General features: G+C 38.5%; 1 protein-coding gene across 2 annotated transcripts in view; it reads right to left on the bottom strand.

The window, feature by feature from the left end:
• TRPM3 (transient receptor potential cation channel subfamily M member 3) overlaps positions 1–19320 on the bottom strand; it is a 373625-nt gene that overhangs the window by 27815 nt on the left and 326490 nt on the right. For both annotated transcript variants that reach the window (XM_039719170.1, XM_039719179.1), the window contains 3 exons: positions 12460–12600; positions 7041–7169; positions 4953–5204 (listed from right to left, as the gene is read on the bottom strand). In XM_039719170.1, coding sequence (XP_039575104.1) covers positions 4953–5204; positions 7041–7169; positions 12460–12600 — 522 coding nt within the window. The remainder of the gene's footprint in view (positions 1–4952; positions 5205–7040; positions 7170–12459; positions 12601–19320) is intronic.

Below are 19320 nucleotides of genomic sequence, written 5' to 3'. Positions count from 1 at the left end.
ATAAACAGAATTTTCAGAAACAAATTTTGAAAAGCCGTTCTCATTTATACATAAAAATTATTTTCCAAAGAAGTGAAGTGGTATTATTGTGTCCTTGGTTTTACCCAGTGTGACTTCCAAGAACAATTCAAATGTTATGAATAGGCTTGAAAATACAAAGTACCATCTGGTCACACCAGTTGCCTCAACAAGAATACATAGGTTCACTGGAATCAGCAGCCTGGTCTGGGCAAGGGTCGTGAGATGATGCTTATAGGTACCAAGTGGCAACTGTACCTAAGCAAAAGGACTGACATGGATAATTTTATTCACTGGTAGTCATTATCTTGGAGCAAAGGGAGCTGCAGCTAACATACGGAGGAACGGGTGGCAGAACAGCCTGTTACTGCAACATAAGGGACACCATGGTGGCAACCAGTGAGAAAGGAAAGCTGTGATACTGGCTGGGCTAAAAATCCGCATGGTGGGGGAGTTTGACAAATGCTGCATTAAAAAAACCCAATCAGATAACAGACAGTGAACTCTGTTCTTCTCCACTGTTGAGGGCCTCATTCACATATGCCCAAGATTAACTAGTGTTTGCAAACAGTGCCCACCCATTCAAAATGTTCCTGAGAAATGTGGGACAGAAATCCTACAAGATGCTGAATAGATCTGAAGTGTAGAAGATGCACTGTTCTAGAAAAGGCCCTCAAGGGAGCAGAACAATGGGCATCAGGCAGGTACAGCAGAGATTACACAAAGTAAATGTGAAAAAAATGGGAGATGTGTGAAGTCCCTGGTAAGATCCGTTTGAAACGTACAGACTTGCCAGGTCTTCATAATTGTTACAATTGAGCTGTTTTTCACAGTTCTGGATATAACTTTTGTCTCTAGCCAAAACTCAAGATAAGAATCCTCTAACCCTTATGAGTTTTATTCCCTCTAGTCTCTATATTTTCTGGCTCAGCTGAATTCAGTCCTCCCTGCAAGAGAGGCATGAAACCAACCTGCACCTCAGCTGGTGGCCTTATGGCTCCACTGGGCACTTGCTGCAGCCCAAGGGCAGGGCTACTCATGGCAGGAGCTACTGGAAGAGGGACCTGCTTGCAGCAGATGGATCTGGTACTGCTGCAGAGGTTCTTTAATTTTAAAGCAGCCTGAGGTCAAAGCAACACTGGGAAAGTATGTGCCAGAGAAAAGAGGGTTATGGGGTACCAAAGAGAAAAAGGTATGCTCGTGTGTAGAGAGAGAGGCTCTAGGAGAAAGGCACCAGCAGAGCAGGGGTCAGATGAGAGAGAAACGGGAATATGGAAAGAAGAAACTAAGGACAAGTGAAAAAAAAGCAGGGGAAAACAAAAGTGTTGAGGTTCATAAAAACAGCAGGAAAGAAAGAAAAAAGACCTTGGGGACATGAAAGAGGAAAAGAAATGCTTTAAATAATTAAAACCCAGTGAAGTCAATCATCAACATTTAACTCAGGGCACTAATCTCTCAAAAAAATATTCCTTTAAGAAGAGAAATTCCAGATCAGTGTACTTCAGAAAGCATCCTGAAATGAGAAAGCTGAATAATGATATTTAGTTCTCACTGCTTTTAGGGAACAAACCAAGAGGTAAAACCTCATTCCTCCTTTCTTGTCTGATCAAACTTTGTGTCAGATGGCAAAATATAACTTGATATGATGTAATGTAATAACTATTTAAAAATGTCATGCAAGCAAATAAACAAAATCAGTATTTTGAGACAATTTAAGACAATGTCTTAAATGTTTCAAGTGTTTTTGATCAGGAGTCACACAGGTGTGACCTCATGTTGCAAGAAATAATATTTTTAGTGCTGTTCCCTACTCAAGATGCACATTAGTTTTCTCCTCTGTCAGTTGGGTATCTTCTAAACTCTCAGTAACTTGGGTGAAATGCAATGAAATATATAGACAAATTTCCACTGACCATTGTATCAGGCCCTTTGGCCTGTGATGTCAAATTACAATTGCTGTTTTAGCAAGGCAATGGCTATTTCAATCATTCTAAAGAAGTCATCAGTTACCTGTTTAAAAAAGTGTTAAGCCACAATTTTTGGGGTACAATTTCATAAAGAAGTTGGCTATATTTCAACATCTGTATTTGCAGAAATGCTAAAAAATGCAGATATTTCCACACATTAAAGGAACTGATATACCTCTGAATCTCTTGACATTCCACAGTCATTTAATTTAATTTCATTCCTGAAATTTCATAAAGGAAATTAGATGTATCACTGTGTAGAAATCAGAAAAGCAGAAGCATATTCTGTTACTGAAATCAGTAGACAATAATAAGCTTGGCCATCCTTGTATCTTCTTCTTTGCTTTAACCTATTGCTCTTAAACCACTCAAGCCCATTCCTGATTCTTGCTTAATTTCCCTTGCATGTTTGTTCAGAATGGCCAAAGGTAAAACTTATCACAGCTATTTCATTGACTGCAGTGTAGAGGCAGGTGAAGAGAAAGCTCAGCACTGGAAAGGTAGAAAAAGCCATCCTTTTCCTCCTGTGTGTCAAACTTACTATAGAAGTTCAAAAAAAGGTCTCAGGCATTAAATATGGTCTGTTGAGGACCGCAGTAGTTATGACGTGCTTACTCTGTAGAAATATGTATAATCAACTTTATGTCCTTCACAGTGCTGAACTGAACTTTCAACACCATTTGGAAGACAGAATACAAGGAGGTAGAGAGACACATGATTTAAACGAAAATACACAAGAGAGCCCATGGAGCAGCCTAGAGTCAGCAGGTGCAGCTTCCAAGGAGTGCATCAGCTGGACATGAGCTGTACAAGAGAGTAAGCTGGTCAGAAAATAGATGTGAGAGGCTGATGTGTGAAACTCAAACTGGTTGTGTATTGCATGTGTAGGCAAAGGGGATGTTATCAGAGTGGCTGAAAGTGCAAGGAGAGTTGGATAAATGATGAAAACCAAGCAACAGGAAGGCACAAAATAGAATAATTTTCCTCCTATAACTGCCTAGATCTTCAGAACTGTTTGGCTGCTAAATTCAACACTGTCTAATGTAGATACTGAGCACACAGAGGCTAAATATTTTCCTGCATTTGTTTTCCATGGAAAGTGGAGTAAGGTTTTATTTGTTGCATGCATGTGAAAGTGACACAGGAATGAAAATGCTATTAATTTCAATCACTTCCTTTCTGTGTGACCTTGAAGAAAATTGAACCATTCTTTACGCTGCTGGTGGAGTTGGGCTCCTATCAGCCACCTGTAACAGACTAGAAGTTTGTTACACGTGGCCCCTCTGTTACTGAACTGTTGCTCACCCTGCCTGTGTTAGCATCACAGTTCTGAAATTTTAAGTGCATGTAGCCGTGAAAAATAAAGCAGAGTAGAGGGGAAGCTGTTTTTTCACAAGTTTTATACACCACATATTGTGTAAGCTTCAGTGACCACCAGATCCACTGGCAGAAAGAGAGTCCAAATGTGGCAGGAAAGGAACCTGCTAAGGCAGTGTTTTCTCTTTGATCTGTATTCCTTTCTCTAGTCCTGCTGTCTTTTTACAAAAATCTCCAAAAAGAACTGCTGAGTATTTTCACTCTGGAGCTCTGCAAAACCTCATGTCAACCACCTATAGGCTTTCTTGAAGGTAGGGCACTTCAAAATCCCTTTTCCAGGACATAACAACTCAATTATCACTTTCAGGTTTTCCCTCAATCTACTTCACTGGATTTTTTTCCACTAAGCTCTTCTTTCTTTGTCAAACCCAGCACTGTGGGCTTGCAGTAGAAAGCTGGTAAATTGAGGGGATAAGACAATGGTTTCCTGTTGGATAGGGTGTGTAACTGGATGTATATTTTGTCTTTCAGTTTTATACCTGCTCATTAAGCCTCATAAGTTGTGACTATTGTAATACCAAGTAATATCATATTATAGTCCATGCACTCATACATGTCCCCTTTTCTTATGATGCTGAGGATGGATGAAACTTTTCTTTAAGGACCGTTGTAAGATATATACAACAGCCTGTTTGGATTTGCTGATTATTGCCACATACCAAACAGATAGCAGTATTTCATCTAGAGGAGTTAATATTCAGTTTACTTTTTTTTACTTAAAGTGAGCTTCAAGTGGCTTTAATCCATTAAGAAAACCCCAAATCTTAAACCTCAAAATGCATGAAACAGACATGATTTACACAAGAAAAGCTGGATACTGTATGTGAAACATGAACATACGTATCAGCTACTTGTGCAGGTATCCAAATATCAGGGATATGTGCATCTGTAAATCCAGCCATTTTCTTTAACTGAAACAAGCAAAATGCTGCCTAATTGCTACATTTCAATGGAAACATGAAAATTTAAAATTGAAACATTAAAAGTCAAGCACATGGGAGCAAATGTCTCTTGATTCCTCGTGCATGCATTTGCTATCACACAAGCTGTTAATATTCCTGCTACGGTGTGTACAATTGATGTGGCCAGGGCACACACTTATGCAAATGGACTTCTCATGTCACAAGGACACACCTGAACTTCAGTGATGGAAGAGCATGTGGATGTGGATCAAACTGTAGGAGAGTCAGTCTCAACCATAACCATTATAGTTTTGAACACAACATGACTATTACAACACATTGAGAGTCTCAAGGTACTACACACCCGAACAATTTTTTCTTTACCTTAACAAACCACCTGCCTTTTGTAATCACCAAATCTCCTTTGCACTTTCTGCAAATGAGGCACACAGGGGTGTAGGGTGGCTCTGCTGTTCATGTCAGAGGAGGAAAAATGATACATCCTCTAACAGAACAGGAAAAATTTAATCCTTGATTCTGGAGGTTTTGATTCAAGAAAGCACTGATTTCTAGCCTTCATGAAAATACTAGTGTAAAAATCATACAGGTGGATCTGCAGCAATGCCGTTGGCTAAGGACACTGAGCTAAGGACACGCTGCCAAAAAGAGGTTTGCCCATTGCTCTTACCATTTTCCCGATCATCATGACGTAGGGCCCCAGGTACTTGTTCACGCCGAAGATGTCCAGCAGCCGGATGTACCAGTAGATGATGTTGACGCAGTAGATGACGCGTCCGTCGCTCCGGAGAGGCAGGTCTTGCAGACGGAGAACCATCCCAACGGAGAACAGGAGGATAGCTATGAGGTCGGTAACATTCCAGTACTCCTGGAGCCAAACTTTGACTTTTTGCAGCAGTTTCCCAGGCTCTGACATGAGGATCTGAAGGAGAGAGGAAATGCAGAGGAGAGGAGCTGAGCTGTTTTGATATAATGGTGAAGAAATCTGTAGTAAGCAGATAGAGATATGGCCACACAGGCCAAAAGAAAAGCTGATAGATCCCTACCATCCAAATGTCTCTATTATTTTTCTCCCAAAATCTTCAACCATTCTTAACATGTATCTATGTGCAAGATATTTTAAAGGACAAAGCGGACAAAGGACTCAGTCTAAAGGACTCCTCACCAAATCAGTAGAAATATGTGTATGTATTTCTGTTTTTCAAATGTATTAACCCTACCTAGGGTCTTGGAACAGAGGGTAAAATACAGAAAGACTTTTTCAATCAGAAAATTCACATTTAAAGAAGCTATAGATTTACAGAAAGTTACATTAAAAATGTGTATCAAATGACCAAGAAATAATTAATAACCATAAAACTCTGCATCAGAAATTTAATACAGAGAGATACTAGACACTACTTGGGCCTGTTTTTGGAAAATAGGTTACACAGACAAGGATAAAGGTCACAAAAATAAATAATCTTACCTTATTAATTTATTGTCATTCTCCTTGCAAGATCATTTGATTGTTTTCCCAAACTACTCTTAGAACCATTATTCAAGTGATTTCCATGAATAAGTCCAACATTTTAGTGAGTTAACAAGTTGTTGGTTTTCATTTTATATATTTAGCCCAAGAACATTTGAACAAACTCACATAATTCCTCAAAAAAGATGAATTTGTTTTTGGAATGAATTTTGGGCTCACCTGTGAATGATTCCAGCCTCTGCTTAGAAATCAATTATGACAAATGTGGTTGGTAGACTTTTGTGGAAATGTCAGCCGGGGGTGAATGATTAGAGAAAAACCAGGTCACAGAACTCCTGAGTGCAGCCTCCTACCTGCTGAGCCAGCAGGGCCTTGGCTCCAGAAGTGCTGCAGAGTCCTCGTGTGGCTACTGCCACTGCTTTCCTTTCTCTTCTGCTTAATGATGTGTATTCATGGGTCACTCAAGTAGTGTCTTTTCCTCTGTTCTTTTTATTTATAATGTAGCATTTACAACACAGTGTCAGAAAACTGTCTTTGAAGCCTAAGTGTTGCAAGCCCATTTTTAGTCTAGTCCTCCAGAGCACTGGCTTCAGAATGTACAAACATAACTGGTAACAGATTAGCCCAGGGGTACAAATGTGCTATTTCAGTGGAGGTCAATGGGACTCGCATTCACTCACATTAGGGCTGAATTGGGTCTCTGGTGTCACTGTGGAATAAATGGACCTTTGGCTAAGGGAAAGAGGACAGCATTAGGTGGGAGAAACCGTGAGGGGCAGGGTTAACAGAGCCACTTCACTCACTTTATAGACCAAGTGCTACTTCAAATGCTCTATCTCTGCTCTATGTGTCTGCTTTTGCATCCTTAGGGTGATGCACACTATTGCTTGACATACCAAAAAAATTTTAAAGAGTCACATTTAAGGAATTTAGCTGACTTTTAAGGCTTGTCAGAAGATTACCCCATACTTGTGAATGCTACTAAATGAATATCACACTGAAATTTGAATACAGAAATTTTGTGGGACAAGAAGGAAAGATGGAAAGAGGGAAAAGAAAGAAAGGAAGAAGAAGAAGAAACTACTAATTTTAAAGATAGATTTTTCCTGCCTTTTTTTTTTAACAATCCATCTGGCTTTCTAAAAAAAGAGACAATTTTATGATAAGCTCATTCATAAAAACGTACCCTGAGAAAAATAATAAAGAAAGTTATTAAAATGAAAAAAAAAAACCCTCAAATCCCATGCTTATTCCTTTTTTACTATTTCTTGGCTGGGGAGACTTTACCTCTCTCATCTTCTCTATTCCCAGAGTGAAAATGTATGAGATGACAATCCACTCCTGAATAGATGGCCAGCGATCCATCTTCACCAACACAATGTAGTTGAACAGCATCAAGTAGCCTATGTATGCCAGCTGTAAAGAAAAAAAAATGAGTATAAATTGTCACTGTCCACACAACGGAGCTAGATTCTTGGATATGATTTGATATTCCTGAATCTACTGTAACCAGGGTTTCACTGACAAAAGAACAATAAGACTGTCCTGGGTTGTCTGAGAAAGCTCACATTAAGTCACATACTGTATGGAATCTGCAAAATAATACATGCACCTATGTCCAGCTATATCTATCTCCTCAAAAAAGACTTCATTAATGCAGTTATCTTGGATCATCTCACAGTGAAGGCAATCCTGATACCACTGTATCAACCACACAATTAAGTAAGCTACGTGAAGATTTCTCCCTCATCTACTTCTAAAAGCCTTTAGTCCTCTAATCCCCCTTCTTTCTGTTCCCCCCCGCTTTCCCTTCCCCTCCCCCATTCACCTCATCTGGGCTGACTCTGGCATTCTGAATCCAGATTTTAGGCATTATTAGAGGTCTGCTTACCTGGTGCAGTACTGACCTAACCTATAGCATGTTTCCTTCCCAAAACACTGCTACTCCTACTCATATTGCTGCAGCAAGAAGCCAGGCATAGCCATGCACTCATTTGCCTTATATTTTTTGCAAATTTTTAAGTGTGAATGTTTTTCTTTTCCTTCCTAATATATTCACCTTCCAGGTTAATTTTTGACCCAGAGGAAAGTGTGAATTTAGTTTTTAGTTTCTTTTTCTTTGTTTTTCTGCATGCTGAATGTAATTAAATGGTCTGTCAAAAAAAAAGACATGTCAGGAAAAGTGACTCATCAAGCTTATAAAGTTCAGAGAAACCTGAGTGTCATTCTGGAGCATGGGCTAAAGCAAGGATTCCACTCTGGTTCATGGAGGCTAGAATCCAACCGCCTGTCTACTTTGCCTTTCAAACAGCAGCCCTATAAGAAAATGCATCTTAAGGCTAAATATAAGTCAGAGAAAAGATGACTCAGTTCTGTGCATGAACATTTAGTCATTGTGACAGAAAGCTGTAATACATACGTCTATATTTGAATTCAGTTTTTATCTCTCAACTGCTTGTTACTCATTATTGCGTACATTGGTTCACATGTAAGCTGAAACAGCCACAGAAGGCCTTGAGACCTTTGGGTAGGATTATTTCAGTTTTCTGCACATCACAGAACAGAGTTTATAGCTCTATTGTATTTGTTAGAGAATGTCACTTCCACTCTTTGTAAAAGCCACAGGATTCTGGCTTTTGTTCCAGCTGCTGGCTGAGGACACTCAAGAGAATTTATTCTAATGGCCATAACTATCAGTACAAAGGAAGCAGACAGCTGAAGCACTACTTGTCTGCATGAAACAGAGGAGGAAATGATCTCATTTGTCTTTCTGTTTGTGAGGGATGATGGATTGCAATGCGCAGGTCTGGAGGCTGCTCTTCCCTTACCACTCCTAAAGGAAATGGAGAGCAATGTTGATGTAAACCAACACAAGGGTGACACTGGAGTCAGGAGAACCTCTGTCTGGGCAGGCAGAACTGGATACACACCTCCCTAGTGGAAATAGAACCTTCTAATACAGAACAAAAAGCCAGGTGATACTGTTACTTAACACTTTCTTGGACCTTATTGATTACCAATTGTCAGGAAACATACTTTGATCTGATTCAGCAGCCTTTGGTGAGCACTTGTAGTCAGCATGGCAAAAGAATGAGGACACAGGTTACAAAAGTGAAAGAAACAGCAATAATCTAATGGTAACTAGGGGATTTTGCTTCTTCCAAGCTTTTTAAATGTTGGCTTTTTTGGTTTTGGTGTGTTTATTTATGTCAATTCAAACTTAGTAAAAATTGCAAAATGTTTTCACTTGACAAAAAAGAAAAGAATCTTGATTTGTGAGTAAACTTATACTGAAATGTCTCCACTTTGATCCAAGAAATTAGCCCTTCAGTGACAGGGTGAATGACAGTCCCCTTCTCTCTCCCCATGCTTCTAACTTGCTCTCACCTTCCAGGAGGTGACACTGATCCAACACAGCGGTCAAACTTCAGTGTAGCTGTTTGTGCTGGTACTCAAGATTCTTTAAAACTGCTACTACAGAAGTAGCTGGACCCTGTTTTTTCTTGCTTTTTCCTGACTTGACAAATAGCTAGGAGCTGCCATTGCCACCTTTGAAGAAACTAGGGAAAGAAGTGCCTGCTAAGAAGTTTCAAGGGTGGATTGCACCTGGCCCTTTTATGGATGTAGTCCCATTCTACAGAAATGTGGTAGAGGACACACTTGGAAATTGTATCAATAGGTTAATACTTCAAGAAGGAGATCACCCATCTCTTTTCTGATTGATTGCAATAATTAAATGGTCATAAACTCTTACATTCTGCTAGTGTCTCAGTTAATGCTAGTAGTAGTGATGCCTAAAGATCTTGCTTTTTATGTATTTTTCATATATTTGTAGCTTTTTAGACTACTATTAAATAGTTATATAGTTCCTAGTATTTTTGATACTCTTTCCCTTAGATTTCAGACTAGTAAGTTAACCTGCTAACACATTCCTAAAATACTGTTTAGTCTTATTCTTAAGAAAAAGAAGTCTGACAAGAAGCAGGCTTCTGTTTTTCAATCAGAATCTAAGGAGACACAATATGAAATGGGGCAAAGAAGCCCTAAATCAACTCCAGTGGGACAGTACCCAGAGAAAATAGCTTAACGAACTACTCATCTAATTGGACAATATTTGTTAGTTATGCTAATTGGTTAAACTTATAAAAATTGTAGAAATCCAATGCCATGTGAGCACATCACTGCCAGGATACCTGGAAGTTTCCAATAAAGCTTTACTTTTTATTATACTATTTTAAAACTGCTGCATGTGTTTTTTGATATTAGGACAGTGGGAGTAGTCAAAAGTAGGAGAACATGATCCTCTTCTGCTCAAGCAATCTGTGGGATGAAACACTTGCATCATGGTTTCCAATGTAACAGCCACAAAACACAACAGAGCGGTTGACTTTTTAAATTGCTGCATGTCTAAAGAGAAAGGCTAAAGTTGCAGGGGAGTTGTTTGTTGGTTTGTTTGTGTAGTTTTTGGGGTTTTTTGTTTGGTTTTTTTTTTTTGTTTTTTTGGTTTTTTTTGCGAAAAATTTGTCCAGTGTCTGCTGAGCCAAATGTTACTTATTCAAATATCTTATTTAACTTGCTCTTGTGTATCTGAAGAATGAAGGTGAATACAGCTATATAATAATAGAGATAGGTAAATGCAGAATATTCAAATTGTTAAAATAACCATAGGATCTTTTACATGAATTTTGGACTGCATAATGTAAAATTGGAATGATTTATTTTGAAATCAATAAATAATATTTGTGCCTGTGTATTTGCAAAATGTGATAGGCTGTGTAATTTTAATCCTTCTCTGAAACTTGTTTTGCTCTGAGTCTCCAGGAATTCTCAATATACACAACAGGTCAAACATGGAAGCCAGAATCCACCTTAATTTGCTCTCCAGATTCAGTGTATCCAAGATCCAGTTTTAATAAATGACCTTGATTGAGACCTGCCTCAGGACATAAAACTGTAGGAACAAGCCTAAATGGAAATCCAATATTGATTTCTCTCTCCCATTTAAAAATTGAACTAACAGGATGCTTCTTTCTATTGCAGTGTAAAGACTTTTCTGTTTGTGCATAATACACACTACGATTGATAATGAGACTAGGCTGCTGATGAGTAGTTTCTGGACATGTGGGCTTGATTAATGCTCAGTGGCCACCAAGTTTAACAATAAATTACTCCAAGCTGTTAAACTCTGCTAGTCTACAGTGTCCACCACAGTTAAGACTCAATAGATGTGAGTTGTTCCCAACACCTGCAAGGCAATTTTTCTTATAAGTCACTTGCAGAATGATCCATTCTTTGTGATTTGCTGTGCTTTCAGCAGAGTGATGGAAAATATGACCGGGAAAAACCACCTGAAACCATCTAGCCAGTTCCATTGGGATGAGGCAGGATTAATTCCAGCCTACCACAATGAATGTATGTCTTGGTAAGATACTTTAGAAATCACTAATAATAAAAATCTAGCATGTCCTCACACAGTTCATGACAGTACTTCTTGGAGAAGTTAGAAACTGTTTCCTAACTTCTTACCTAGAACTGTCTGGTTCAGCAAGGATTTTGAGGTACTTAGACATATTCAAAAACTGCTGCATTCCTTCTGCAGACCTTTTATTTTTTACAGAGAAAATATTCTCGCTTCCTTAGTCTCTCCCCTTAAGTCAAGCTTTACAAAATTCTTGCAACATTCTTCTTTTTTGGGGTCTTTCAAACCAGTCCACACTTGTCACATGATGCAGAAGCTGAACTGGGATGGACTATTCCAGCTAAGAAGACTGAAAGGATCACTTTTTGTGATCTTTTTAGTCTTATCCTTCTACATTCTACTGCAATTTGCAAAATAACTAATAACTAAATAATAACTAACATAATAACCAATCTCTACTCCATCATCCAAGTTTTGCATAAAATTATTATATAGCATCTGATGTAGAGGAGAACTTTAATCCCTGCTTCCAGCTTGCTAATGAATAATTAATATCTACTCTTGAGGACTAATTGTCAAAAAGCTTTTTATCCACATAGTAACTTTAATATATCTTTATTAATTTAGCTGTGAGAAAACCCTGTGAAGTTTCTGGTACTGTTTTACCATAGTTGAAATACATGACATCATTTTTTTCTACTCCTTCTGGAAGCTTCATTTCTTTCTAACCCAGGGAATATACTGACTTAGCCTAATTTGTTCCTGAAAAATGTGCATTAGCTGTCAATCATGTCTTTGATATCTTGTGGGTACTTACACGCACATTTTCTCTGAAAGACACTCCACAGACAGGTCAAAACAGAAAAGAAACAGTTCCAAGGGAAGAAGTGCTCTACCTCTTTTTTTATCAGTTATTGGATAATTCATATTCTGACTCAGACCAACCTCCCACTGAGTTTACTAATGGAAGTAATCCTATTTTAAATTTCCCTATAGGGAATTTCTTGGGAGCACTACAGCAAACTGCTCCTTACCATTTTATTTAAAAAAAACATACACAATCATTCAAATTTTAGCCATTAACTTCCTGGACAAAATGGTAATCTTTAAAAGTCATGGAAAGGTTTGCAATGCTACCAGACTTCCACCAAATATTTTTATTAAATTATTTATGTGTAAGTCCTCCAATACATATAAATGTAGACATCAATGAAACACAAAAGATGACCTTAGTCCAATTTCAGTATTTGTACAGACATTATTAATATAACAGGAAAGATTTCTTACAGTGTAAAACCAAAACTTCACGATAGGAGCATTGTAGAACTCATAAATCTTTCTTCCAATGGGGATCATTCTGTGCCTGCTCTGAACTTCCTCATCCTCCTTCTTTCTTGAGGACTCTCCATTGCCCCGTCCAAGCATTGCCTACAAGAAATGATATATTTACGTTTCTTTCTTGTGAGAGAAATATTTCACAATTTCTTAAAATGTCACTAGGAAACTGTTCTTGATCTCTAGATAAAACCAAGTGACCATAACTAGGCATAAAATGCTTTGCTTTCAAATTATCTTTCTGCAGGGAGGCTTCTGTTTAATACTTGAAAATGGAAATCTACAGCTTAACCTCAACCCTCAGCTTTTCCTGACAAAAAATAAGTGTGGAGAATATTTTTCCTTTTTGCTGTATGGACAGAAACACTTTTACCTGACAACAGCTTTATGTGGTGTACTTCTATACAATAAACAGATGCTGACAGAAAACAGGTAAATTTTGGTTTTAAACAAAGAGAAATTCATAAAGCTGAGATTGAGAGAGAACAACAAGGGGAAAGATGAGTTGATAGTCACTGAACTAGAAGCAAAGAAGACAGTGGCACTTTGTAAGTTAATCACTGGTCCTGCCCCAGGCCATGATCCCACATTGAAGCTTACATGGATGTAAGAGGACTTACTAGCAAAGCTCACTGCAGCAGAAAGGCCTTGCATTGAAATATTCATGTACATGATTGTAGCTTCTTCCATAGTGAAGTTCTAGACCGCTCATGCATTGCCTTTGCTAGGCTTGATCTCACAGTTACCACTGCAATTCAGACCCACTGAGAAGCTACACTGAGCTCAAGAAACACATACATAAGAAGTCCTCAGCTATGAGTGCAAACCCAACAGTCAAAAGAAGGTAATAGTCTGTTTGCTTATCCTTAATTTTCATTATCAGCTGCAGAGGAATGGAAGGACTAAATTACAATCACTGAAGTTAGTGCTTAGAAGAAGTTCCTTTGTATTTGAAGTGCAATGTGACCTATTAAATGTTCATTCTGAAGAAATTATTTAGTGAACAGTAGACTATGACAGGATTTTAGCTCACTGTGCCCTTTGCAAGGTTTTACTATTTAGTTTGTGGATGCACCTCTGGAATGCAGCACCCTGCACAGGAAATATTTGCAAGAATTGAGACAAATCTCAGTATGCAGGGACTGCATAATGATGCATTTGTTTCAATGCTTCTATAATGCTTTTCTACAAGTAGATGAAGGCATCCTTGTGCTTTTGTGTTAACTGAAGCAAACTTTCACCATCCATGAAGACAGCATTGTCCTCATCTGCAACTTAAATGGAAGAAAACCAAGGAAACCATTAGATGCCAGACATATGGTCTTTCTATAAAAAGTCCTTCTTGTCTCTGTATCTGTGCTCTCCAATTCAACAGCATGCACAGCACATACTTAACTATTTGGCTTCAGGTGAGCTAACTGATCAGTTTCTAACGCCCTGCAGGAACTGCTGATGCACTTCTCACATATTTAAAATTAAGAATCACAATCTAACCTTTTCTTCCTGTTTCCAGCCTCATGTGGAGCTACCATATAGGTCTTTTCCCCGTGAAATAGTAATTTGTAATTATAAAAATTTTTTCAGTAACATTATTAGGACTGGGCTTGGTCCCATATGGCTTCTTCTCTTTAATTTCATTTATGCAATTAGTTTTTCCTCTAGTATTATTACTTTCCTTGTGGACCCATTGTCCCTTGACAATGGACAATCTGACCATTGTCAGATTCAAGAATACCCTTGTATTCTTGAATCTGACAATGATGTTGTCGTGCACATTTTCAATAAAACACAACAAAGATTCAGGACAGAAGTATATTACACTGAAACTAACTTGCTGGGACTGTCTCAAAAACTAAAGCCTGCTTTGACCAAGTTAACCTATTTCCTTTAGCTTTAATGGCTGAAGATTTTAAATTTGATTTCCATAAATACAGATAAAACATTACCTATTAAAAATTTAAATGTACCTCCTGTTGGTTCTCACAGAGCCCATAAAACACCTTGAAAGTCCATCAAGTCTTTTATAAAAAAGGAAAAGGACAAAGTGGCTATTAGGCAGAGGAAAAGGGTTTTTATGGTTATGAGACTTGCTGAATATAACCACAGTAGCAGAAGTTACACAACCTCCACAGAAGATATCATTACCTGAGCTCCACAAAATCAAAGTGATCCTTTGATCTGTATCATTGATTGCAGGTTTTTTTGGGAAAAAAATTGAATATGATCTGAATGTTTTGGGAACACTATAGCCCAAGAAGGTTGTAATTTGTTTGCTTCTCTCTACTTACTGACGTTGTTTGGGGAAAACTGCCATCTGGAGCTGGTTTTTTGTAGCTTTTCCCAAGGCTTTGTCTCTGCTGTCCCCTGGTGTTCAGGAATTTTGCAGCAGAATGAAAATGAATGCTGCTTACTCTAACAAACGAACAATGCCGTGCTTTAGTGAAAGGGATTATTTTACAGAGTTCAAATCCTTCACAATTTTACAAATTTACAAATTCTGAGACAGACTTAATTCTCAATGAAATCAGTGAGTTGTGGATGTTTTTATAATAATGCTCTTTCAGTATCTGGATTTATGCTTTAGCTTATGAATTCTGATTTTCTGTTTGTGACTGCTTTCTTATTGGTAACAATGTGGTAATTTTGTCTCATTACAATTATTTTTGAATTAATTCCATCATATAATAGTACCTCCTCCCCTCCTCCATGCTACAAATGGGGAATTTCTCTGAGATGGCTAGGGATTAGATTTGACCTGATGTTCCCAACTGTTAATTATACCTCAGTATTAACAAATTGAAAAGCTTCCCCATTCGAAACATTCAGAAATAACCTATGTAACTGTGTTAACAGAATAATTGCAGTGCCAAATGTGAACAAATGTTTTCCTTGGAGTGGGATGCAGTAGGGTGGGAACAACTCAACACACGGCTCTGTGTGGGCAGCATCTCTTTCTCTAATACATGATTTTGTGCATGATTCACCATGAGTCATGCAAGGTAAGCTTGACAGCAGCTCACCCTCATTGTGAAATACTGTACAACGGCATCATTTTAGCCTGAAGGGATTGATGTTTTCATAGTTTTTACATAGAGATTTTATTAATCTGGTTTTTGTTGTTATTGTTGGGTCAGATTTTGTTTTATGTAATTGAGGACTGTTTGCTGATAATGAACTATCAGGGGAGAGTATTGGGTTGTACATTTTTGCATTAATATATGTTAACAATCCTATACTATGTTCATGTGTTTCCTAATTAAATAACAAGAATTTCAGTTTTTCTGGAATGAATACAGGCTCTTCCAATTTCATCCTGAGTGAAATCTACATGCTATATAGAGACTTACTCCAGTTCACCGAGAACTGGTTTGGAGATGATACATAGCTGTGTAGAAACATCTCCCTCAGCACACCCTGCTGGATCCTACACTGTGTGTGAAAATGCTGCCCCCATGGAAGGCAGGATTGTTCTAGAATTACTGTTCTCTGTCGTGAAACACTGGCAGAAAAAATATTTTAATGTCTTTGATTTACAGACACATAAGATCTGATTTTGCATGTGCTTGGTGGTTATAGTGAGCACAGGGAACAGGACTAAAGTGCCAGGAGCTCAGAAATCCTGTCTGCTGAGCAGAGCAAAGAACACAGACTGTGCCAGAGCGTATGTGTGGTAGTGGTAGTGGCATGGAGGGTTTTCAAACTCCTAGGAGGAAGAGAGAACCTCTTCTTATGGAAAGGGTCAGCACTTCTGCCTAGAGACCACCAGCAATGTCTCCCAATTCCGTTTACCACATGAGCTGCAGGGGTGCCTTGTTGCTTGCATGTGAGATGCTGTGAGAGCTGTCTTCCACTGGGAAGGGTAAGTTGGGCCAGGGGCAACAGGACGTGGATCATCAGACTTTTCTGTGTTAAGAACTGTATTTTTAGTGATATGATTAATATCTGGTTATTTCTTGTAACTGAGAAAAGTCTAAGCACACATACTACAGATGAATTAATATGATCCCAGAGGCCAACAGAACTAGCTCTTCTGCTGCTGAAAAGTTCTCAGACTAACTCAGTGATGCTCTGGAAGTCCAAACTTCCTATTCATTGTGGAAAATCGAGGCAAAATGAAAAATACAACAACAGAAACACCTTTCAAAGGACTTAGATGGGTTATTCTGTGTTCTGAAATAAAAACATTTACTGGGGAGCTCTACTGCCCAAACAATAATGTACTGATTAGGGTTAAGGATGCTTCTAGTTATGACTTCCAGAATTAGGGTTATTCTGTGAGGATGGAAGATTTCTGAAGTTTCTGACTGACCTGAATTTCAGCAATTAAGGCCTTGATTAGGACACTGTACAAATAGAAAATATCCCTGGCCTTTAGACTTTAACGTCCTCCTACTGCTCTCTGTTTAATATTCAGGATTAATGACCATCAACTCCATACATAAATTGTGGTAAATTTCTTGGGGCTGAGGAGCAATGATGAGAGCAGTATTCAAATGTGTATTTGTGAGTAGCTGCTATAAGCCTATTTCTTAGCATCTAGGCGATAAAGAAATGTGAGCCTATCACTGTGTTATAAAGTTAAAAGCAGGTGTGAATAACAAGTAGTGTACAGTGAATAAACACATCTTCGTAGCATATCCACATGTTCAGCTACCCACCAGACCCTTTAAGAGGAGCATAAAGCAAACACATACTTGCAAGCAGATGCACCCATGTGGAGACTTAAATTCACTGTTGCTGTAGTCTGCTGATCACATTGTTCTGTGCAAATGAGGTGTAAAATAGGGAAAAGATCACGGTGGCCCTGTACCTCATGCACTCTGCAAAAGTGCAGTACAGAAGAAGAAACTGACTCCCTGCCTGTCTTTAGCCACCTGGGCTTAGTACAAGACACACAGAAAATCAATGAACAGACCTTGCCTAGATGGGACCTCTTTATCTTCATTTTAGCAGAGAGAATATGGGTGTAACATGATGAATACAGAGACCTGAGAAGTATTCACAGGGAATGGTTAGAAGGAGAATCAGGAAGATTATTTAAATTATATATTATTTGCCAGAAAAGGAACTTTGAGATAAAAATTTTTTTTTAACATCACTTTTGTTTGTTAATCTTTATGCTGAACAAAGCTCAGGTTTGGTGAGTGACTGATCTATTGATTCAAAGTTCAGCAATGGATTAAACATTTATGATATCCCAGCACAATAAATTATTAATCTTATTGAAGTATTTATAAGGTATCCTTAATACACTAAAGAATACCATGGCAAAGGGGAAACTTCACAAAGGGACTTCCCAAAACATCTTTCATGCATCCTCTGATCAGTGGAAAAGAAACCTGACCATTATGCCAGATCATGTGACTAAGGCTGCAACAGTATGAAACTTTAGTCTAAAATATTTTCTTATATTTAAAATATGTCAGGCAGCTAAATGTAACTGCCTGTGGCATCTAACCACAGACATGCAAAAATCTCTCTGCTACCAATTCATCTCTCCTCATCACTGAGTGAAACACCTGTATTAGAAGTTCTAGAGTACGGTCTAGATTATATGCAGAAATACTAAGAAAGCAGTGCTGACCAAAGATATTGTTTCTAAACTTGCTGGTCTCCACAGGAAGAAATATTATTTTATAGAAAATGTTTAAAGTGCCTGAAACTTCACTGGAGTGATACGCTGAATTTGAAGGAATTAAGGGAAGAGTCAATGACAGAACAGAGCAATAGGACTGTTAGCACACTGAAGGAAGAAGAGAGGGAACATCTAAGGTTCATCTGGAATAGCAGGTCCACTGCATACATCACTTATTTGCAGCAGGAGTCACAAGGGAAAAAGGAAACAGTATTGTAGACAAGAAACCAGGAGCTGGGATAACTACAGCAAGATGGAAAACACATCTTCCCCAAATTTCTCCTCATTACCAGGTAAAAGTCAGCTTTCAAAGTGCTTATTTGATTTGAATAGGCACTTCATAAGGGGATCAGAAGCCAAGGGTTAGTAAATTGCAATCAATAGCTAATGAGCAGAGAATGCCCCATTGCTGCTATTGTGGCTTCTGGTCCTCCCCAACAGCCAGGTTCTTGCCTGCAAACGGGTCCTGTAGGTGGGTCTTGTGGGCTGGTCCTTCGGCTTGCCTGCATATTGGGTCCTGTAGGCAGGTCCTTCTGCCTGCCTGCATTCGGGGTCCTGGGGGCAGCTCCTGCTGTTTGCCTGTGGGAAACAGTCTGGGTTTTTTTGTTTTTGTTTTTTAACTTAATCAGGCAAATCCCTTTTACGTCTATGCCTCTATCCTGACCAACAGGGGCTGAGTTTTAAGCCTTTCAAAGACACCACAATCAAACCCAAACAAATCCAAACCAAACTAGACTAAGGCAGATGTAATAGACTGTATGATAACTGCCCAAACTAAAATGTATGAACAAGAGACAGGAAGATTACTTGTGTAGTTTCCAGAGCTTTAGTTGTCTGTTTCTTCGTGGTGTAAATTATTCCCTCAAAGGCTATGTTTCTAATACTGACAAGTCTCTCCTTACACAATTCTGTTGTGTTGTAGAAGTGGAGCTGTCTTGCTGCTTGCTAGTGTCTTCAGTGGATTCAAGACTAGATGTGTGTTTGTGTAAAAGGCAATGACCACAAACACAAAAAGAATTTTAGACTAAGTTTTCTTTTTTTTTCTGGCCTGTTCGCACACTTGCTTACTCTTTAATGAAGTCAACAAAAAGAAAAAAAAATCTCTGGCTTCCATGAATCTTTGGGCATTTCCAAACAAAGGTTAGCCCTTTTCATGCCAGAGAGGTCATCTATCATGA

The sequence above is a fragment of the Passer montanus genome, unplaced genomic scaffold (assembly GCF_014805655.1).
Source record: "Passer montanus isolate IOZ18808 unplaced genomic scaffold, ASM1480565v1 scaffold105, whole genome shotgun sequence".
NCBI classification, from domain to species: Eukaryota; Metazoa; Chordata; class Aves; order Passeriformes; family Passeridae; genus Passer; species Passer montanus.
Note: the sequence above shows the minus strand (reverse complement) of the source record. Positions and strands in the feature narration are given on the sequence as shown.